The sequence below is a fragment of the Herpailurus yagouaroundi genome, unplaced genomic scaffold (genome assembly GCF_014898765.1).
Source record: "Herpailurus yagouaroundi ecotype Mexico unplaced genomic scaffold, PumYag 213, whole genome shotgun sequence".
NCBI lineage: Eukaryota > Metazoa > Chordata > Mammalia > Carnivora > Felidae > Herpailurus > Herpailurus yagouaroundi.
The window spans coordinates 6,397,644-6,421,133 of record NW_024412444.1 but is presented as its reverse complement, the minus strand read 5'-3'; the positions used below and the strand labels follow the sequence as shown (position 1 = coordinate 6,421,133).

The 23,490-nt window shown below is 44.1% G+C and overlaps 1 protein-coding gene across 12 annotated transcripts in view; it reads right to left on the bottom strand.

Moving 5' to 3' along the window:
* CADPS (calcium dependent secretion activator) overlaps positions 1 to 23,490 on the bottom strand; it is a 374,844-nt gene that overhangs the window by 227,676 nt on the left and 123,678 nt on the right. For all 12 annotated transcript variants that reach the window (XM_040454550.1, XM_040454556.1, XM_040454553.1 and 9 more), the window contains exon 5: positions 20,137 to 20,258. In XM_040454550.1, the coding sequence (XP_040310484.1) occupies positions 20,137 to 20,258 (122 nt within the window). The remainder of the gene's footprint in view (positions 1 to 20,136; positions 20,259 to 23,490) is intronic.

Here is a 23,490-nt window from a genome sequence, read left to right as displayed (position 1 = left end):
GAGTATGTACTTCTGTTTTTCACTTGGGTCTAAAAAATCAGTGCAAATACCGCTGGGTTTTGTGTGATTTACCTCCACTTTAAATAAGGTGTTTGATGTCAATTTCAAGACACTTAGGGTTTCAATCATCCTGGAAACCTAGGTTTAGAATTAAGCCCTACCAACTGCCTGTCTTTTAGAGTGTCCTCAAGGTTATGTAGATTTCTTCTCTTACTTCTTAAGTGTTGGGTATTTTGTATTTCAAACACAGGTCAAACCTTTTTATTAGTTTACTTATTTTAAAAAGATAATAAAAGCCAAAAAGAAGAAAGACTACTTTCCTTAAATATATGTATGTATGTATGTATGTGTATGTATGTGTGTGTATATATATATATCATATTTATATATATAGTCTCTCAAATTATATTTATATTTTATTTTGTATTTATATTTATACATCCATTTGCTTTCTATATAATACTTTTTCCTAGACTGTAGAAAAGTTTAGGTATTAGGCAACGAAGTTAGTAGCTGATTTTATGTTACTTTAACTAACGCCAGTGGTATTAACCTTAGTCCTAAGAGTTGCTTGGCAGACATGTTTTCTCTCGAATTTGACACCCACAATATGGATATGGTGTCCTGATCCTTGGTAGGTTACAAGGACTAGGTTAGTTACAAGAAACTAAAAAAAAAAACAAAAAAAAAAAAAAAAAAAAAAAAACAAAAAAAAACCTCCATTCAAAAAAGGATTTATATTGTTAGTAGTTATTGCAAAATTCCGGCAATGAGTTTTCTGTATCTTGTGCATTGTTTCTCCCTCTCCCTCTAGTTTAACCTAGGACTTTGTCTCCTCCTGATGCTATAGCCACAGGAGCTCCGACACAAATGTAAGGAAGGTGTTCCTTGTTTTCACTTCAATGTACAAATTCTACAAAGTAATCTGTTTACATGGAGTTTCACTCTGCTGTTTACATAATCATTCTAATTGTGAAGCTATTTATGTATCCAGACAAATGGAGCAAATTGAGATTGCTCAGTGAGGCCGGAGCATGACCTTCGCATGAGCACAATGACTTGTTTGCTGTTTGTATACAAAAAGCTCCAGTGAATGCTCTGAAGGTTGCCGGAGACAAAGATGGTATCCTGATGGGGGAAGCTGAAGAGACAGAGGTCTCCTGACAAATTCAGCGGGCGACTATTAGTCGTACACTTTCCCCCACTATGCAGGATGACGGAGGTGGAACAGAAGTGTTCACTCACGCAGGATGACCCACTGTTCCACTTTGCCCCAGGGCAAAGGACTTTCAGTGCTAAGCCTGGAAAGCTCTGGGCAAACTGGGATGAGCTGGTCACCCTACTCACCACTCACCAACATGGAGGAACTAACTACCTGTGAACCAACGATACCATTTCCAGGAATTTCTCCAAGATAAACAATCATAGATGAGCAAGAAGATTTCCATACAAGCTTATCTATCATGTGCATTTATCTGTAGGTATGTAAGCACACACACTCACAGATACAGAAAAGCAACCTGGAAAGCAACACCATGCTATTTACAATCATTGCTGCCAGTATTGGGGTCATGAGCAATTTTTACATTTTTCCTTACAATCTCCCCCAAATTTCAGCAATAGACATATTAAATTTTTGATCAGAAAACACCATGTCTAATTTTAAAAACTAAGCCAATAATAAGACTGAGCACAGTGCCTTATACAAAATAGACACTAAAAAATATTATTTGAAGTATATGCACAAAATATGTATTTTCTGCCCAGATTTTTCAGCAGCTGCATCTGTTAGCGGAATCCTGGGTCTAAGATTGCACCATGAAGTTGGAGTCAAGCCTGATTTACTTAAATGTAATTAAACATTATCCTCATGAAAGACTTCAAGTACCCAACACTCACATTATCTACAGAAAACTGCTCCCTTGCTCTGTGAGATTGGACCCATTGTAGGTTATTTCTTGAAATCCTTTCACATTAATACCTCCCTACCAGCAGCAAGTATTACCACAAGCACAGTGCAATCTGACTTTTAAACCAAGCACAAAATGAAACCTTGAGGGGAACGTGAATTCATTAATTTTCTTTTTTGGTCTGGTGTCAATGTCACCCTAATGTCAGCATGTAACATTCTGTAAAAGACACGTCTTTGCTAACGTGGAGAAAGAACAAATTTGGTACAGCTGTAGAGTAATCTTTGCAGGGAAAAAAAGGCCCGGCGAGAGAACGGACTGTCCCAACTCCCGGGTGTACATCCATTACCCACAAGGCTGTAAGAGACGCCAGGCTGGCGTCAACTCCCCCAAGGTCATTCACCAAGACACAGGAATTACAGCTTACAAATCGGCAAGCAGTGTGTACAAAGCAAGGTGGGGTGATAACGAAGAACAACACCGTCGTGAGGGAGGAGTCCAGTGTTGTATGGGGTTAGAACGTGACCTCCAGAGGTAGAGCACTTGGGAAGAGTGAAAAACCAGAAGGCTTGGCTCGGCGTCCCCGTGGGTCTTGAACCCGTCCCTTTTACTCCCCTTCCTTTGCAACCATCAACCACCATCTTCTCCCACAGGACTGTGGCAGCCTCCCAACTGGTGTCCCTGCGTTCATTCCTGCCCGTTCCCCATGTAGTCAAGTTACTACACACAGCAGCCACCAAGTTACTTGCTGGCTTAAAATCCAGACTAGTAACCTTGGTCTCCAGATCAGTGTGAAATCTGGCTTCAGCCAGCCTCACCGACTCACCTCCAACTTCCTTCCCCCTCATTCTTCACCCGTCTCTAGCCTTTTGTCTGCCCCTCACATGTGCCAGTTTCCTCACTACGCAGGGTCTTGAAATCTCCTTTGTCTCTGCCCAGCACGTTCTTTCCTGGACCAGCTCCTTCCTGTTTACATTTCAGCTCAATCATCCCTTCCTGGGGATACTTTCTGACCAGTCTAATTACAACAACTGCTCCTCAATGTGGCTAATCTCCACAGAATCATCCTCGATTCACAGCAAAGGCCCTTAACCCACGTTTTAGCTGGATGCTAAATAGACTGAGGGATACAATAAATATTTGGAAAAGGCTAAGCACGGACATCACAAAATAAGCTTCTGAGAATACAGGAGTCAAATAAAATTATTAATGATTTAGTTATTATAATTTTATTATTGATATTTTAATAATCAAAATGTAAACTTTGGTTATTATGCTGTAGGAGCAAGAATTTCTTAGCATTCTGTTTCGGTGCCTCTATATGGCATGTTAAGGTTGGACGCTAAGTAGATATTTGCTTTGAGGTTGGTGGAGGAGTGAAATATTTGGGGACCTGCTCTGCCAGTGTGTGGAAATGTCAACAGTGACAGTGACTTATTAAGCTTTTCTTTCTTCTGGATAGAACAGATTAAGGTAAGCTTTATTGTATCTTGTCTTATGTGATGAAGGCTGGTACACCAAATGGGTCTACAATGATTAGAATTCTGATACAGGCTAACCTTTATTTTTCTGCCTTGTACTATACTTTAAATTTTATAGATTTCTTGGCTCAGAAGGGATAGAATGTTCCTCCTAAAGATATCAAGTTAACCCATTGTTTTAATAGTCAGCTACTTATTTAACCATTTGAAAAGTCATTTGTTTCATTTAAAATAAACAGTTTTGTAATCGCAAGGGATGACCTCTGTTCACAATTTGATAACAAATAATGTGTTAGTATGTGTGCGGAACCAACGACTGACGGAATTCAACATAAAAAGCACACATAAAGATCTTGACTCTAACGTGTATTTGTAACATTCACTTACATTTTAAAATGAGTATTAAGATATGAGCAGCAAACCTTGCCTGTATTATAGACATTATCACCTTGATTGGCGATGGGGGTTATTTATGTGATTACATGATCACTGAGCACACGCAAATGCAGGCATGACAGAAATGACTTTGAAGTAACATTTGACTATCAGGTCTTCCAAAGACAAAGCTGAAGCAAAGTTACTAGATTCTGACTGAAGAGTAAGGCCAAACCCAAACTTTGGTGCAACTCTACCCAATGATCTAAAGTGGTCTTATCTAATATCTAATCTAATGGGATTATCTGTCCCATTAGACTGGGGGTGCCATAATGGCAGGATTTTGGATTTTTTGTTTTAAGTTTATTTATTTATTTTTTGAGGGAGAGAGAGACAGAGAGAGAGGGAGGGAGGGAAGGAGGGAGGGAGGGAATCCCAAGCAGGCTCCATGCTGTCAGCATAGAGCCTGCTATAGGGCTTGAACTCACAAGCCATGAAATCATGACCTGAGCTGAAGTCAAGAGTCAGAAGCCCAACCGACAGAGCCATCCCGATTTTTCATCTTTTGTTCCCTGCTCTGTCCTCAGCACCATGCACAGTGTTGAGCATGCTGTAGGTACTCATACACATGAGACAAAGGAAGGAAGGGTTGATTGAATGAATGAAGTATAGTGAACAGCATCTTGTGCTTTTCTCTCTACAACCTGATGCTCCCCTTGACTTACAGGTATCTGTGAGATCAGCAGGTGGCAGGCCCATGGTATGAATTCTGGTCACAGTTGACCAAAAGAGCACAACGAGTCCTTCCAGAGGCTGCCATTTCTGGAGGCCAGGCTGGCTTTGAGATGTGTTTTGTGTGGGGTCTTCTAAGTAGGAAAGTGCAAAAGAGAGAAGCATTTTCCAGGCCCCAAGTCTTGATGTATACTTGGCTCAAGAGAAAATCACCAAGTTCTGCTGTCGGAGTGGATACTTTGTGTGATCTGATGCAGCAGCGAGAAAAATGAGGTGACAACATGGCAGGGCAGAACTGGGACTTCAAGTGCCAAGATCCCTGCTTCCAATTCCTCTTTCCTAACAGTTCTCAATTATTGATATTGCAATTCTATTGTACCTATTGTACCTATCAAAGACTTGATATGTAAAGTAACGGTAGACAAGAGCTCTCTTTTTATTCCTTTTGTCTCTCTAGTACGTTTACAAAACAAAACAAAAAAAAAAATTCCAAACAACAAAACCATGATAGCATGTTTGCTAAATGACAAGATACACCCAACTTTACACAGATGTACTTTAACTGGTGACGCACCTAGCAATTATTTGGTGTGCCTGTGTGTGTATACATACGTGTACTGTGTTCATTACTCGAAAAGTGATAGTGGTTGGATGTTGAAAAGAGTTCACGCAATGGGTTCATTTGATTTTTCATACTTTTTCTGTTCTTTTAGATATTTTGCAGCCATTTCTGTTCTTTCAGATACTTAGTACTCATTTCAGTACAGAAATCTCCACCATAATTATCGTTATGACCGTTGTATTCTAAAGAGGGTTCAAGTCCATCACAGGGACCTTCTCCTTAGCTTTTCCCAGAGCCATTTGCCATTAAGGCTTAACTTTGAGTCGATCAACATTTATTGATCATCTATGTAAGGTATGATAAGAAAGTCAGCCTGATATACAGATTTTTCCAAGTACAAGTACATAATTTACGTATAAATGAGCGCAGTCCAAGGAAAACTAAAAACATGCATCTAAACCATAAAGGGCACCTGACTGATGGCCTTTGTTACCTGTTTCCCTTTCACCCTCGCTCCACTGAAGGCAATAATAAATTACAAAAATAAGAATACCAATTCTTACACTTGTCCCAAGTGCTTTGCATATATTATTAAATTTGAAGCCTCATCAACAAGCCTATATGTATCATTAGCCTCATGTTATAGTTGCAGAAACATAGGTTTAGAAAGATTTAGTAACTCATCCAATGTAACAAGGTCCATGGCACAATTGGGATCCAAACTAGGGATTGTCTTACCCCAAAGCTTTTGCTCTTATGCCTACATTGAACCTTTATTTTCCATACTATCACCAAAATGTTTCCAACCAGATTCCAGCTACGAAAGCTTCCCTGGAATAGCTGCTTCAGCCCAAATTCTCTGAACCAGAAGCTGTGGGGTGGGGTGAAAGTTTTAAGTCCTTGCAAAGGAACCCAGGGAACTTGGGGACTCTAGAGTTTAAGCACTGGAGTCCCAGAAGGTCCCAAACACCTCGATGATTGGCATTATGACAAGAAGAGCATCTGTGTTCCCCAGAGGCCCCACACTCATCTGCAGCCCTGCAGTGAGGTGAGCTCTGTATCACAGCACAGGGCACTTTGCCATAAAACGGATAACACACAAAGATGATCTCCACAGCACTGTGGTCTCTCTTGAACAAAGGCTCTGATCCAGAAAGAAGCTGGAAGAACGGGCGTGTAGAGACCCAGGTGTAGGGGGCTGAATGATTTGGCATGTTGTGACCCTGGGTGGGGATTCGGGAAGGACTCCTGCCCTTTTCTGTTCCTCTTGCCTTTGGGAACCAGCTCTTGTATCATCTAATTGATGGCAGTCTACCCTGGGGGTCTGTCCTCTGGCTCTGGAAAGAAGTTTGGCCATCGTGCCCTTTCTCCTTAGGCAGATTTTCCCACGTGTGTGGAGTCATACAGCCTAGATTTGAGGAGTTGTAGGATTTTATGGCATGCCTCTTCTCTGGACTGCTTCTTCCTTATGGGTAACGAGGGCATTAGTGGGTACCTCTTTCTTAACAGTGCCATGTGGGATTCAGCGAGATCACAGTCTGTCTTTGGCTATTATTTCTTGAAAGGTTACACTGTGTCGTTCATTGAACTCAGCTGCTAAAATGGATCATATTTTTCAACACCGAGCCCGCGGGGCAGGTTGTATTGTTGTCTCCACTTCAAATGTGAGGAAAGGAAGCTCAGGAAAGAGGATCCACTTGCCCAAGGTCACCTAGCAGGTGAGCGGTGGAGCTGGGATTTAAACCCAGGGCTGTGTGACTCAACCATATGATATCAGCTAGCTCACTGGCTGGCATCTAGCAGACTTCAATGAATGGTAGGGGCAATTGTTTTTGATACTGATTCTGTCAGGAGAGATGACGAGCATTATCATTAGTGGCTCCTTCTGGAATCTGGTAAGCACCTTGCAGGTCCGGGCCACCCCAGGTTCATCTCTGCCGACTCACACAGACTCGTGTGGGTCGAATTATGCCTGCGGAGCTGAGTCTCACACAGACTCGTGTGGGTCGAATTATGCCTGCGGAGCTGAGAGTCTGCAGTGAGTTGGAGCACCCGTATTAGTGCTGATGTGTGATGGCACATTCATCACCTTGTAAGCAGGGGCACTGATTTACCTCATAAAGTAACTGCGTTTATGGGAAAGGAATGAGCCCTGTTAGACACCTTTGCTGAGTAGTCAATGCTAATGAAAAAATGCCTGCTTTTAGTGGCATGATTTCTTTCAGGAAGTGGAGTGGCAGCATGTGTTAAAGGTACAGGCTTTGGATTTGGCTCCTGGCTCAGCAACTTTCTGTGCAACTTTCACCAAGTTACTTACCCTCCCTGAATCTCAGCATTTCCATCAGTAAAATGGAATCATAACAGTACCTATCTCGTAGGTGTCAGTAGGGCATTAAATAAGACATTGATTATGAAATACTGAGCACAGGACCTGGTCCCTAGAAGGTGTTACATTACTCAACAGTTAATTGCTATTTTAGACCTAACCATTTTTTTCCAGCTCTCTTTCCTCCCTCCAAAGAAGAATGAAGTCATGATAATAATAGCCAACATGATAGGCAGGGTTTTAAATAGTCTGTATATGTTAATTAATTTAATTTTCACAAGAACGTGGACACTGAGGCACAAAGAGTTAAATAACCTGCCCAATGTCATGCAGCTGAGATATGGACCCAGTGCTCTGGCTCCCGATTCTGTGCTCTTATCCAAGATGCCATATTGCTTCTATGCATTGATGAATCTAAAGCAAACGTCTCTTATTTTCTTATTAGTGAGGATAAATTAAGGGCTTGGGCTGCATTCCACTATTACATGTAAGAAACAATATACCATTCCTTCCCATATTCTCCCTGGTCACTAAGTGATAAGTTCAGTGGTCTTCCACACTTGGGGAGAAATGCATTGCATTGGATTTCCACTAACCAGTGATGGGCAATCAGTCCCAATCTCAGATTACTCTAGCATCAGGTATAAGTGATGGGTAAGTTCTGGCAATGTATTTGAGGAGCTGAACCAGAAAGTAAAAGAACCTTCTGTCCCTTGGTCCCTAAAGGGCTAAGAAAAAAAAATACATCTTTGTTATATACCTGCCCTATGTTGGACTACTCATGAAATCAGAATTTTCATGAATTTTTTACATTAGTATGGAACATCATTGTGTAACTTGTCCAACTTCAGCTGTTACTCGATCATCCAGTTCTGAACTTCTACCAAGTCTAGAAACTTCACTACCTCAGTGTTACTTGAAATTCCTGAAAACTCTGCCTTAAAGTTCTGCCATTATGGCTCTTCTCTGGATCAAGTAGATGAACATCTTACAGAATTGCCCGGGGGGTGGGGGGGGAAGTGGTCTTGGATACCACTCATCAGAACACGGTGAAGCTGGAAAGCTTGGTAACCTGAACAAGATGGGGTGACATATTTATGGAAGAGTCATGTGTAACGCTCAGAGCTCTGTCTCTGAAGCTTGGTCTCTAGAACTCCATTCCTTTCTACCCTTTACAGTACTGCTTCTTATTTTTATCAGCCAGCTTCCTTTCACTACGCAAGCAAGCCAACACAAGCAAACACAAACTGGTTTTCAATAAAAGTTGTGCTTCTGGAGAAATCTTTCTGGTCTAAGAGGCCGGGCAGTCTCTGAGTATCCCAAACTGTAATTATAATTTTGCTTCTTCCCAACCCACACATCTTCTGGGAGCCTAGCAAAATTGAATTTCTGGGTCAGTGTTGGCCTTTACCATTTATGATTTAATTAACTCTGAAAGAAGCTAAGCATCTCTCTCAGTAAGAAAAACAAGAGACGTGGTAGCCAAGTTCCCACTCGGGTACGACATAAATGCCTCCTGGACTGTGACCTTGAGCATGGAGTTTCGAGGGAGGTAAACATGAAAGGAGGTGATTCTTAGGAGGCCTCACTGCTCATGACAAAGGAGTGAGGCCTCCTAAGAATCACCTCCTTTCATGTTTACCTCCCCAGGACTTTTTACTACAGTGGGTCTCTTCATTTCCTTTAGAACCGAATTACAATCTGCTATTATCTTCAACAATTATTTGTTCATTCATTGCCCATGTCTTTTACTAGTATGTACACTCTATGAGGCCAAAGAGTGATCTATGTCATTCATGGCTGCAGCCCCAGCACAAGCTGGACACAAGGAGAGCATCCCATGTACCCTTGTTGAGGGAATACCAGTGCCCACCCTTTATATCCTTCTCTTGCATCTAAATTTCAAAGAAGCTATTCAAAAAATACATCCTGCTTCCATTTAAATCATTCCAACGTCCAGTATACTGAAAACATTTTTCGTTATACCGAGAAAGGAAGTACCATTAAGATGATAATATGAGTCAAGGAATTGGTGGCACAACTTCCTTTCCTGACTTTGGAACTGACTTACCGTGGGGGCGATTTAATGCAACTCCATTTGTATGAGTAATTTGGACATAATAAGCCTGGCCCACTCGGAGTTGCCATTAGGACAAACAATATATTTCACAGAAGAGAAGTGTTACAGAAAGTCATTGCATTTTGTGTTCGTGTTTTGCTTTAATGTGGTCTCATTAGAGAAGGTGCCACTGAAAAATGCCAGGGCTGTAGCAGGACCTACCAATGAGGGCATCTTATTTTCTTCTTCCCCTGGAAAGTGGAAGGAAACAATATGGTTGTGTTTTCTAATCCGTGACAATAATGAAAGCCATATGTCACGAAGCCCATGGCTTGTCAGGGAATAATAAACTTGTTAAAGGATCAAAGGTCAAGTGGCATCCTTGGTTTCCATTCAGAAGAATATAATTTTGGATAATTGAACACAACATTAGACGGCTAACTAAAACTGCCTTTCTTTTTAGCCCAATTACTTAAATTTCTGTGATATTTAATCCACAGGGCTTGCTTTCCTTTAGAGAGTAATTTGCACCATACAAATCCATGAAGAAAGTCACTTTGGAGCGTATCTTCTACTCAGGGAAGATCTTAGAATTCCTTACATCAATTTTTCTAAATTAATTTGCATCCCATCTCCCCAATCTTTGCTGTTCCCACGTACCAACACAGGATACTTCCGTGATTATTTTTTACCATTATCTAGGCACCACCTGTGCTATTATTGAAAGGGCAGGCCTACGCCGGCCAACTCCATATTGTTCTGTGTCCTTCACCTTGACCGCACCTCCTCCCCTTGAGTAACCCCCCCCCTCACCTGCCTAACAGGACTCGGACCCTTCCCCAGGACCCTTCCCCAGCCAATCGGCTGAGGCCATAGCCATTACCTCACCAACTGCCCCCAGACCCCAATAAAACCTTTGTCCTTTTGCAACTAGCTCTCTTTCCCTGGTATCTCACCGCTGCGTCGGTGCAGGTAGGGGATTGAGCTCGAGCTAGCTCGAATAAAGGCTCTTTGCTTTTGCATCGGACTCAGCTCCCTAGTGGTCTTTGGGGATCACGAATTCTGGGCATAACATTTGGGGGCTCGGCCCGGGATCCCCAAGACCCCCGAGGGACCCCCGACCCAGAGAGCCTGACTGGCCACGGTTAGTGTCTGTTTGTTCTGTCTTTTCTGTGTGAGCTCATTTCTGGAATTCTGGTAGTGCCCGACGCGGTCTAAGTGGACGCACTGGAGGACCACGGGCCGGGAGTTTCGGAAGACGTTCCGATTCTCCCTTCTGGAGGGACGTGGAATCCCCTCAAAGGTCTGAGACGAGGCGGGTCGCTCCCACTGGTCGGCGTGAGGCCGTCGTCTTTGGAGGGACGTGGAATCCCCTCATCGGTTTTGGAAGGACATGGAATCCCCTCAAAGGTCTAAGCTAGCTTGCAGTTTTGCTTCCATGGAGTTGGAAGACTTTCTAGGGGCCCTCTGTTTGTCTGTTTTTGTGTTTCTCTGTTTTGTTCTGTGGACTTACTTGATGGACGTTATGGGACAGACTCAGACTACTCCTCTAAGTATTATGATTGATCACTTTAAGGATGTGAGGGGAAGAGCTAACAACCTCAGTGTGGAAGTCCGAAAGGGTCGGTTGCAGTTTTTTTGTTCTAGCGAGTAGCCAACTTTCAATGTCGGATGGCCACCAGAGGGGACCTTCGACCTCCCTACCATCCACCGAGTCAGGAGTATCATCTCTCAGCCTAAGACGGGCCATCTTGATCAGCTCCCTTACATTATCACTTGGCAGGACCTTGTAGAAGACCCACCCTCTTGGCTTAAGCCCTTCCTAACCCTGCTCCCTCCGGAGCCAAAACCCATTCTTGCTTTGCAGGAGACAGAGAAGAGGAAAAGTCTTACCCAGCCTTCAGCACCCCTCTACCCTGTCGTACAGGGGGTACTGAAGAAGAATTAATTTTTCCTCCCCCGTATAACCCCTCTAGGATGCCGGAAGAACACCATCCTCCCCCTCCGGGGAAGGCAGACGCTGTTCCGAGAGTGGGAGGTGGAAACGCTCCAGGAGGAAGCCCGCCCTTTACCAGACAAAGGGCTCAGAGGGAGCAATCTGCCTCCGCTGCCAACTCCACTATTCTGCCCCTGCGAGCCACCGGACCCCCAGATGCGGAGGGGAATCAGCCCCATCACTATTGGCCTTTCGCCACTAGTGACCTCTACAATTGGAAAGCTCAGAATCCTAAGTTTTCTGAGAAACCGGCAGGGCTTATTGATTTATTAGACTCTGTTCTTTTTACCCATCAGCCCATGTGGGATGATTGCCAGCAGCTTTTGCAGGTCCTGTTCACAACTGAAGAAAGAGAAAGAATCCTCAGTGGGGCCCCAAAACTAGTTCCGGGCGCAGACGGGAATCCCACCACCAACCAGGCTCAGATAGATGCCTCCTTCCCCTTAACTCGGCCCCAGTGGGATTTCAACACGGCAGAAGGTAAGGAGAGGCTCCGGGTCTACCGCCAGACTCTAATGGGGGGGTCTCCGAATGGCTGCTAGAAAGCCAACCAATTTGGCCAAGGTAGGAAATGTACAACAGGGAAAAGATGAATCTCCGGCTGCCTTTTTAGAACGGATCATGGAGGCATTCCGTACCTATACCCCCATGGATCCAGAGGCTCCGGAAAGCAAGGCAGCTGTTATCATGGCCTTTGTAAACCAATCGGCCAAAGACGTTAGGAGAAAATTACAGAAAATAGATAGACTAGGAGAAAAAAGTCTGCAGGACTTACTGGTGGTAGCCGAAAAGGTATATAATAACCGGGAGCCTCCTGACGACAAGCAGGCTCGCGCCATGGCGGCTGCCAGCAGTAAGCAGACTCGAGACCTGGCCAGAATACTACTAGCTACCACTGCTGACTTCCCCGAGGAACGAGACCGCTGTCTCCGGCAGCTGGCAGACGACGCAAGAAAAGGTAAAGGAACCACCAAGGGGGGAAGCAGAGGCTGCAGAAGGATCAGTGTGCATACTGCAAGGAGATAGGGCATTGGGCCCGAGATTGTCCAAAAAGAGCTGGTAGAAGGGAAGCAAGACTGATCGAGTAAAAGTCCTAGAGCTGGATGAACTAAGTGATTAGGGGAGTCGGGGTTCGGACCCTCTCCCCGAACCCAGGGTAACTCTTAAAGTGGAGGGAACCCCTACTGACTTCCTTGTCGACACCGGAGTACAACATTCGGTCCTCCGCACCCCACAAGGAAAACTAGCCAACAAGAAGTCCTGGGTACAAGGGGCAACTGGTATGAGCCAGTATTCATGGACTACCCAAAGAACAGTAGATTTGGGAACGGGCCGGGTATCCCACTCCTTTATGGTAATACCAGAATGCCCCTACCCGCTGTTAGGACGGGACTTACTGACCAAGATTGGAGCTCAGATAACTTTCAGACAAGGGGGGCCTCAGGTCACCAGTGGCAAGGGCCACCCCATCCAGGTCCTGACCATGAAACTGGAGGATGAGTACCTCCTCCACCAGGAGGCGCTCCCGAGAGAGGATAATATAGACAGATGGCTACAAGAATTCCCCTTGGTTTGGGCAGAGACAGGGGGGACGGGACTAGCCGCTCATAGGACCCCAGTCCTGGTAGAGCTCAAGCCAGGATAGAGTCCGGTAAGGATCAAACAATACCCCATGTCCCAGGAGGCCCGGAAGGGGATCCAGCCACACATCCGGAGACTATGAAGCCTAGGGGTACTAGTTCCTTGCCAGTCTGCCTGGAACACCCCCTACTGCCGGTCAAAAAGCCTCACACAAATGACTACCGACCGGTACAAGACCTCCGGGAAGTAAATAAGAGGGTCGCAGACATACACCCAACTGTTCCCAACCCATATACTCTCTTGAGCTCCTTGGCGCCCTCCAGGGTCTGGTATACTGTACTAGATTTAAAGGACGCCTTCTTCAGTCTGCCGTTGGCACCCCAGAGCCAACCCTTGTTCGCCTTTGAGTGGCATGATCCGGAGGAGGGCTACAGTGGGGAACTCACCTGGACACGGCTACCTCAGGGATTCAAAAATTCACCCACCATCTTCGACGAGGCACTACACGAGGACCTGGTATTTACAGACACCTTCTCTGGCTGGGTGGAGGCATACCCAACCAAGCATGAAACGGCTCAGACGGTGGCTAAGAAGCTACTAGAAGACATCTTACCCAGGTATGGTTTTCCTGCCATGGTAGGATCAGACAATGGACCAGCTTTTATCTCGCAGGTAACACAGGCAGTAGCCAAGGCGGTGGGGGCAAACTGGAAATTACATTGTGCTTATAGGCCCCAGAGCTCAGGACAGGTAGAAAGAATGAATAAAACCGTAAAAGAGACCCTTACCAAATTAACCATGGAGACTGGTGGGGACTGGGTGACTCTCCTACCGTATGCCCTTTACCGGGTTAGAAACACTCCTTACACTCTGGGTTTTACTCCCTACGAGATCATGTTTGGCAGGTCACCCCCTGTTATTCCCAGCCTTCGAGCTGAACTTATTGCTGAGTTTAAAGATCAAGAACTTTTTCTTTCCTTGAGCGGGCTCCAGAGGGCGCACGAGGACATCTGGCCGCGCCTCCGTGCCATCTACGAGGCTGGCCCGATCCCGACACCTCATCAGTACAGGCTGGGAGACTGGGTCTACGTCAAGAGGCACCACCGAGAGACTCTCAAGCCGCGCTGGAAGGGACCCTACATCGTGGTATTGACAACCCCCACCGCTCTCAAGGTAGATGGCATCGCGACCTGGGTCCATCACACCCACGCTCAGCCAGCGGACCCCTCCTCTATCCGGAAGGACGTTGTCACACGATGGGCCATCAGTCGGGACCAACACAACCCGCTCAAGCTCAAGCTACAGTGCATTCGACCTACCTAATATTGGTAACTCTGTTAACTCTGCTTGTCATTGCTCATGCTGCCGGGAGTCCCCACGCCCCCCAAAACATCACCTGGCAGATCATAGACACCAGCTCGGGGACAATACTTAATCAAACGTCCCAGAGCCACCCCAGGGACACTTGGTTCCCAGAACTTTGCGTAAACCTCCAAACTCTGTTCCCCTTGTCACCATAAATGCAGCCGGTCCCATGATTGGGTCCCTAAGCTACATGGCAAGGGGGGAATGAAAGGGCGGGCCTACGCCAGCCGACTCCATCTTGTTCTGTGTCCTTCACCTTGACCACACCTCCTCCCCTTGAGTAACCCCCCCCTCACCTGCCTAACAGGACTCGGACCCTTCCCCAGGACCCTTCCCCAGCCAATCGGCTGAGGCCATAGCCATTACCTCACCAACTGCCCCCAGGCCCCAATAAAACCTTTGTCCTTTTGAAACTCGCTCTCTTTCCCTGGTATCTCACTGCTGCGTCGGTGCAGGTAGGGGATTGAGCTCGAGCTAGCTCGAATAAAGGCTCTTTGCTTTTGCATCGGACTCGGCTCCCTAGTGGTCTTTGGGGATCACGAATTCTGGGCATAACAATTATTTACTTAATATATTTTATTTAAATTGTTTCACGTTTAAATGTTAATATAGTTCTTTAAAAGAGAAAACTTACATCCCTGATGCAAAAGACAAAGCAGCACCACCGGCCGTGAATGGAAGGTGATGCAAATTAGAAATGATTGTTATCTTACGTGTTTCCTTGTTCATGTGTTTCCTGCCTGTGCCCTTTATGAGAATGCACACTTTATGGGGCCAGAGCTTGACGTGTGTCATTCAAGGCTGTAGCTCCAGCACCAGGAGGACACAAAGAAAGCATCCCCTGTCCCTTGTTGAGGGAATACCAGTCCCCACCCCTCCTATCAGCCCCTGACATCTACATTTCAAAGGAGACATTCAGAAAAGATATTCTCTTTCAATTTAAACCACTTCAAGGCCCAGTATACAAAAAAACATTTTTGGGTAAATGAGATCTAAACAATGCTGTGAAATTCTAACTGGAGGCTCCTGTTTGCAGATGACTCAGAGCCTGAGGCCTCTGGTGGTGTTAAATATCTACCAGACCCAAATAAAATCGTTCTTGACCTGATCAGAAGAACTGACAAACAAATGGAAAAGCAGCTACTTCCTTGTCCCATGATTTGATTTTACTCCATGTCCTGTCTTGATAAAAACATACATAATCTCTGTTATCAGTAGAGCTGAGTGTGCCGGGCTTTTTGAAAAACACCTCCGGCTGACAAGAAAAGTCTTCCGCTCTGTTCCATGGGAGGTAGACAAATGTATCTGAGTTCTTGCATCCACAAAGTATTTCTCTCCTCCACTCCCATGCTTTCCTGAGATTGCCTGCCTAAAAAAACACCATTTCAATTACTTCTGCCTCAGCACCTCCATTGGTTTCTCACAGAAGCAGAAACAACGTATTACAAATGGAGGCAAAAGTCTTTGAAATAAACACATTGCTTGAAAATTGTGATAACATATTTTGCTGGCTTTCCACATTAAAAACCCAGGACAGGAGGACAAGTGAATTGCGAGGGCATATAGTCTGCTTGAAAATAATCCCACAGATAGCACACTAAAATGAAGGATGAACAGAGGACATTTTTTCCAATCAAAAAAATTCTTTAAGTCATGAACACAGCAGTCTTACATTACACACACCGGATCCAAAATGATCATGCGGGGCAGGGCCCTGGTTGTACGTAAAGAGACAGCACTGGCTGAGGAGGTGAGGGAGCGTTTGGAAACCCCGTGACTAGATTTGGACAATATAGACCAGCATTTCCAAAGGATGCTAATAGGTATTAGGTGAAATAAGTTTGGGAAACTCATGAACAAACAAAGCTAAGTAGGTTCATTTATATGGTTGGAAATCTTCCAAGTTTTTTAAATGCCCACGAAGATTGAATAACTTAGATTTAATGTCTTGCATTTTCCAAACTTAATCGTTCTCCCTGCAGGTACCATTCTGCCCTTGCTTTTATTGGAATTATCTATACACTGGAGTTCCAAAAACCTACTCCCTTGGACAAAGTGGGTTATGCGACGTACTCCTCGACTCATGACTGTACTTGGTAACAAAACAAAACAAAAAAAGACAAAAGTCAAATTCCTTGTAGACACATGAAGGATAAGATGTGGGTTTCCAGTTGCTGAGTGAAAATACTTATTAGCAGCAACAATAGAATTCAAGAGTAATAAAACAGGCTTGGATTTAATTTTGATTTTAGAATGTGTAAATAAAGTATGGGGATATGCTGGTGGCAAGAATAGTCAAAGACAAGATTCAGAGGATGAATAGGGCAGGAAAAGGGCTACGCTTGTCAGATAATGAAGTGGAGTTATTAGGACACATAGAAGATAACCCTCCAAAGGATACTTTTTGGGGTAATCAAAATCAAGGAGCAGACATGATAACTGGAGATTGGCAATGGGAAAAATTAGAAGTAGAAAAAAAAAAGGAGAAGAAATATAAGCTTCAAAGGAAAAAAAAAATGGTAGAGAGGATTCTGAATAAATCCACACCAGGGAGGGAGGAAGAAAAGGCCCCTGTACCAATGGGCTTGCTCCTAGTACCAGGTACCACCAGAGGCAGAAAAAAACCTTCCAGAACTGAACTAGGACAAAGAAACTGGCAAAGAAGAGAGTTGGGAAAAGAATTATTGATTTACAAGGAAGATGATAGAGGTTGTAAACAGAACTGATGCAGGAATGATAAAAAAAAAAAAAAAAAGAGGGGCGCTTGGGTGGCTCAGTCGGTTAAGCATCCGACTTCAGCTCAGGTCACCATCTCACAGTTCGTGGGTTCGAGCCCGGTGTTGTTGGGCTCTCTGCTGTTAGCACAGAGCCTGCTTCGGATCCTCTGTCTCCTTCTTTCTCTCTGCCCCTCCCCTGCTCGCATGTGCTCTCATTCTTTCTCACACTCTCTCTCTTTCTCTCTTAAAAATAAATATCCATTGGGGCGCCTGGGTGGCGCAGTCGGTTAAGCGTCCGACCTCAGCCAGGTCACGATCTCGCGGTCCGTGGGTTCGAGCCCCGCGTCGGGCTCTGGGCTGATGGCTCAGAGCCTGGAGCCTGTTTCCGATTCTGTGTCTCCCTCCCTCTCTGCCCCTCTCCCGTTCATGCTCTGTCTCTCTCTGTCCCAAAAATAAATAAACGTTGAAAAAAAAATTAAAAAAAAATATCCATTTTAAAAAAAGGATTAAAGAAGAGACAGCAAGAAACACAAGTATCGCTATATTTCAAACTCTGGGTTTATCTCTTTGGGGTGCTATAGAAATGGCAAACATGAGGTTCTTAGACCTCTTCCTCTCCTATGGCAGACATTCCAATTCCAAGTTCGTCATGCGCTATTTTCCTCTGAGTACAGATTTGGCCTCAGAACCCTTCTTAATACAGTGCTGCAGTTAGCCACTGCTGACTGATTTGACTTGACCCTAGACCTGAAATCTGCACTCTTACTGTATTTAAAAACAAACAGGCAAACAAGAAAATCCTCTGTGAGGTTTTAGTAGTACCCACTCACTGATGGAAATGAAACTATCATACTTTTGGTTAGAAAAGCAAAGTGGTTCAGTGTGAGATGTTTATTAATATGGACATAATAATGCACATGTGTGGATAGGAGTAAATATGTATGTGAAATACGAGTATGTCAAGTAGAAAGACTGAAGTATTCCATATTTAGTTGTAATCTGAAACTCTGTTTTGAGCATTCATAAACACATGAAGATCAGCTCATCATTTACCCTGGCAGCTAAAACCTTTAAACCCAATAAAATGATATGAATTATGTTTTAAGCTACCATAGCTCATATGAAACAACAGCCTGTCGGAATAATCAGAGCTTTCTCCTTCCTCCTCTATCTTATGACACCATATTGAGCCCAACACCTAAAAAGTTGGCAGAAACACCGAATAGGTTTTTCATCCCCCACATACGACACATTTTTAAAAGCATGCATAAATAATGCAGCATAACATAGTAACATTGATAATGATCAGGCCATGGTGACAGGTGTAGGGAAAATTGGGATTTGTATCAAAGGCAGGCAGTAAAAAGGAAACTGCGTTCATCTTCAGTTGAAAACTAAGTTTAAAAAAAGGGAGGAAGGATCGTGTGTGACAAGTTGTATTGGTTTCCATTTCCTCTTGCTTACGTTCATTAATTTCGCCCAGCTTCCGAGCTTATTTATGCAAAGAAAAACTTGAAGGCATACAATGCCCTAGATTTTCTCTAGTCTGGGAAACATGCAGTGCTTTCTTTGAACTATTTTGTTTCCACATCCTGGTAAACTATTCACGTTCTGCTGAACAGTTCATAATGCTTTGCAGGAGGAGAAGCAGGGCATTGCTATCAGGGGTCATCCTTTTTATGACTTCTTTGAATTAACAACAATAACAAAACAAAGGTCATTAGTCTGGTTGGCATAATTGAGATAGAAAAGGAAGGGAAAGAGGCAGTGGGGTGGGGGGGAAATAGTAGTGACCTGTCAAGAATCTTTGAGGCCTGACAGTCTTCTGACCCAAATGAATTGATCATCATCACTCTTGTGAACGATTGCCATGGAATCCTAGCTGGTCTCCTGCATCCCTCCATTGCAGCCATCGTGATCTTTTTAAAACACATTTCTAATCACCTGTCTCCATGCTTTCCTCTCCATAGTCTAGCAAAGCCCTTCATTGTGTGGTCCCTTCTGCCTCACTGGCAGCTTATGGCATACGTATTCTCTGAACTCCATCTCCACTGGCCTTCTTTCAGTTCTGCTTTCCTACAAGGCCTTTGCTGGCCACAGGGCCTTTGCACAAGCTGACGCTGCCTGGAATGTTCTTTCCACTCCCACCTGCTTCACTCAACTTTTGTAATACTAGCCCAAATGTCTTGTAACTCCTAAAGAAGCCCAACTCTGACTCTTTCCCCACAAAGTGATTTGAGTCCTCTGCTGTCACTTGTCAAAGCACTCTTTCTTTTTCAACATTTATAACTATTTGTAATTATACATTAATGTGATTATATTTCTGATCCTCCCACTCAATGTTAAGTATAAGATCTGTAGAACTATAGCAGTGACTACCTTCCTCTCCCCTGGGCACCTCTACCTTGTACCCACAGAGTGAACATTTGGCAAATATGTACTGACTGAATGAATTAATGTATCTAATAGAATACACTGCTTTACTGAAATAGTCATAACTGTGGCACATAAAGAAACTTTTGAACAAATTGCTTATACCATTAACCAAATATTATTTAGTAAATCTAATAAAAGAAATTTTGTATGAAACTCTCCGGTACATCGTATCAAAGGATTGCAGATGTGACTGAATTCTCTAAAATTAATACATAAAGCCTCCAGAATGGAGATTATTTCTTTAAGTTTCCTCTGTTTTCAGCTCTGAAGGAAATGGAATTCTTACAGACATTTTTTTTTTAAAAGAGCAAGCAAGTGAGCGAGTGTGGGGTTCCATCCCCAAACCCTGGGATCATGACCTGAGCCAAGATCGAGAGTCGGGCGTTTAACTGACTGAGCCACCCAGGAGCCCCAGGAATTGGAATCCTTATTACGGCTGCTGAATAGGAATGTAATTGAGTCATCCTGTATGGAAAATAATCAAGGTATATGCCTTCTAGAACCTTCTGGGGAAACCAGACCTGTAACTTGGACAAAATGGTGGCAATGCGAGCAACCTTCTTCTGGAAGATGAGCTGTGGAGAAACAGAACTTACGTTGGTTTAGAAGCCTCGGCCTGGTCGGTCTGTAGTTTCTCTCCTCCTTCCACCTCCATGGTGCAATACACAATGCGATTGGGAGCCAAGGATTTGAGGCCTTGGACTTCCATGATCACCACCTGGAAGGAGAACCACACATGGCAGAGGTTATCCCAAGCTTGTACCCAAAGCCATGGGAAGCATCACCCAGAAGAAAATACACAGATGGGAAGAAGCCACCAAAATACCCGACGGGTATCTGGTAGCTTCCATCAGTTTTCTAGCAGCCAGCCTGGTACCAGTCTTGCGTGAAGATGCAAATTCTTCATAGTGTAACTTACTGCCTCCCAGATGGAAAGACAACCTTCACTACCTCAGATGCTCACAGGGGCCAGACAGGTAAGGGGAAACGGCTGCTTTTTTCCTGGGTTCAATGCATGATTATTTTTTCCTTTCCACAAAGAAACAGGGTCTCTCTTATCTTCTTTCAAAATAGTCTAGCTTTTAATTCAGCACTCAGCAGAGACAAAGGCCCAGAAATTCACTTTTCTCTTTGCAGTGAGGTAAGTGCTAACACAAGTGCTAAGAGCAAAGGCCATTCAGCATTAGAGTCCGGGACACAAGAGGGAGCAGTGGGGCCCGTGGCAAAACGGAGGGCACGTGCTCCACATACACAGAGCAGTCAGGACCCAGGCGCACCCCACTGTTGCCTTGTCAGTCCTTAGTCCACGGCTGCCAGATACGGCGATTTTTCCTCCCAGAAAATGGAAACCTGAATCAGAACCAAAGTCAGAAATCTGATTTTGAAATTTTGACAATAATCCCCAAAGGGAGGAATAAAATACACAAACTGTTCAGGTCAGCACTGTGGAATCAAAACAAAAACATGTCTGCAGCTGCGTACTCTCTGTTCTACACTGAGGAGAAAAGCTGGCATTTTGCTGGACCAAAATGTATCATTTACAATCCCTGGCACTGCCCACCACGACCCTTACACTCCATTCGATCACCTGCTATTCTCTGATTCAGTGGGGGCGCCTTGTCTTATATAAGAGGGGAGGATAGGGCAGATGCACTGATTTAGAAATCTGAAACAAATGCCCTGCATCAGGGATCTATTGTAAGCCAGGTATACAAAAATATCACCCAATCATACTCCAAAAGAGGAAATGGCATCACACAAGGAAAAGAGTATGTTTGTGCAAAACATGTACGCTTCTTTAACGGGCTTGATTACTAGAGTTGGCTTTGAACCAGGATGTACAAGTCAGTTTTGCTGATTAATAGTCCTGTGGTTCTCAAACTTAGTGTAAATCGGAAATATCTGGAAGGCTTATTAAACCCAGACACTGCCGGGCTCCACCCCCAGATTTTCTTTTCTTTTCTTTTTTTTTTTAAGTTTATTTATTTAGAGAGAGACAAAGACAGCACGAGTGGTGGCAGAGGGAGAGAGAGAGAATCCCAAGCAGGCTCCGTGCTGTTAGCATGGATCCCAACGTGGGGCTGGATCCCACAAACCCTGAGATCATGATCTGAGCCCAAATCAAGAGTCCGACACTCACCGGACTGAGCTACCCAGGCGCCCCCATCCCCACAGCTTCTAATAAGCAGGTCTGGGTGAAGCCCAAGACTTTTTATTTCTACTCATTTCCCTGGTGATGCTGATGCTGGTATTGATGATCTGGGAGCCATCCTTTGAGAACCACTGGATTACTCATGTGCTACTGGGCAAATGACTTGACCGTGAAGTCCCTCCACTTTTCTGTCAAATCTCCTGAGGCCCAGGGTCTTCATCTGTAACGTGTGGACAATAACGTATATCCTGTATCCGTCTGTGGCTGTTGTATGAGGCCCAGATAAGATGATGTAGGTCATAGAAAATTTTCACACCGGTAAGAACCATACCGGTGGAAAGAAATGGGAGGCACAGTAGAAAGAACGCAATTTTTGTGATTTAAAAGATCTCCGTTGAAATCTTGAATCTGCAACTTCACCAGCTGTGTAATCATTTGCCAGTTTCTTAACCTCTCTGAGGCTTTGTTTTCACATATGCAAATGGCTCAGGAGACTGTTAGGGGTCTTCGCTGACTTAACGATGGCGATGGCGGAGCGGGCAGAGGCACTCCCCATCTGCCCATTCTGTTTCACCAGAGTACTCCCCTGGTATAAGACCAAGCCAGACAGGCATCCTGGACCTCAGATCCTGGACCTCAGTTCTCTCGCTGCCGCTAACTGCTCTAGAGTGTCCTTTGCGGTCACGCAATTCTGTAACTGTCTAAAACATGTCTTCCACCAACCTGCAAGTTCAAACCCAGTCTACCCCGATAAGATGACAGTTCCCTATCTCCCTCTTCGTGTCCCCCTGACCGTGTCGCCCAACGCACACTCACAAAGAGACGCACCATGATTCTTACGGTCAGTTTTAGTACATGCACAATTAGCGTTCCAAGTAAAAAGTATTTGGGGACGAAATGAGGGCATTTCGTTCTGTACTTGTGCTTAGAAGTTAAAGCCTGTTTGAATCATGTACACATGGGAGTGTGGCTGGGGACTCACTCACAGCTAGATTTCAGATAATCACCTGTATAATATTGAGTACTGATGAAGAATTAGAAAATTACGGATTTAAAAGCTTCATGAAAATCAATAAACCACTTTTCCCCCACTTTCTGTAGAAAGACAAGAGGCAGTGGGGGAATAAATTGCCACCTCTAATAGGCAGTAATCAAATTCAAAGACACCTAAGAAAAAGCATTCAGTACCTCAGGTGGCAGCATTAAGAAAGAAAGAAAAAAAGGAAGTTTCTGTGAAATTACACTGATGGTTTTTTCACACACCAAGTGCCCTATATTTAACTGAATACTGCTTCTGCCAACTGCAAAATAAACGTTGATCACACTGTAATAGGACTATCTTGATCTGAACTGAGCACAGTAACACAAATTACAGGCAGTTAATTCACAGGAAGCTTTAATGATGTTCTAGAAAATTAATTTAGTCTTTACAAATTCTAATTAAATCTACAGAAATTTGATCTATTCTCTTGGTCTCCCCAAATCTAGGGCCATCATAAAATCCTTGTGGGGTTCTGAGCTTCAATAAGTTACGAACTGTTCTCAAACTTTAGAATGCATAAGAAGCACCTGGGTGGCTCATTAAAATGCTTATTTCATGGTGTATTCCACCCAGAGATTTTTTTTTTTCTGACACCATTGAGGCATATTTTACATATCATATAGTTAACTCATTTCAAGTGTACAATGCGGTGAATTTAGTAAATTTACTAAGTTGCATGACTATCATCATCAGTTAGTTTTAGAACATTTTTATCTCCCAGTAATGTCCCTCCTGTCCATTTCTACCCCCTGCTCC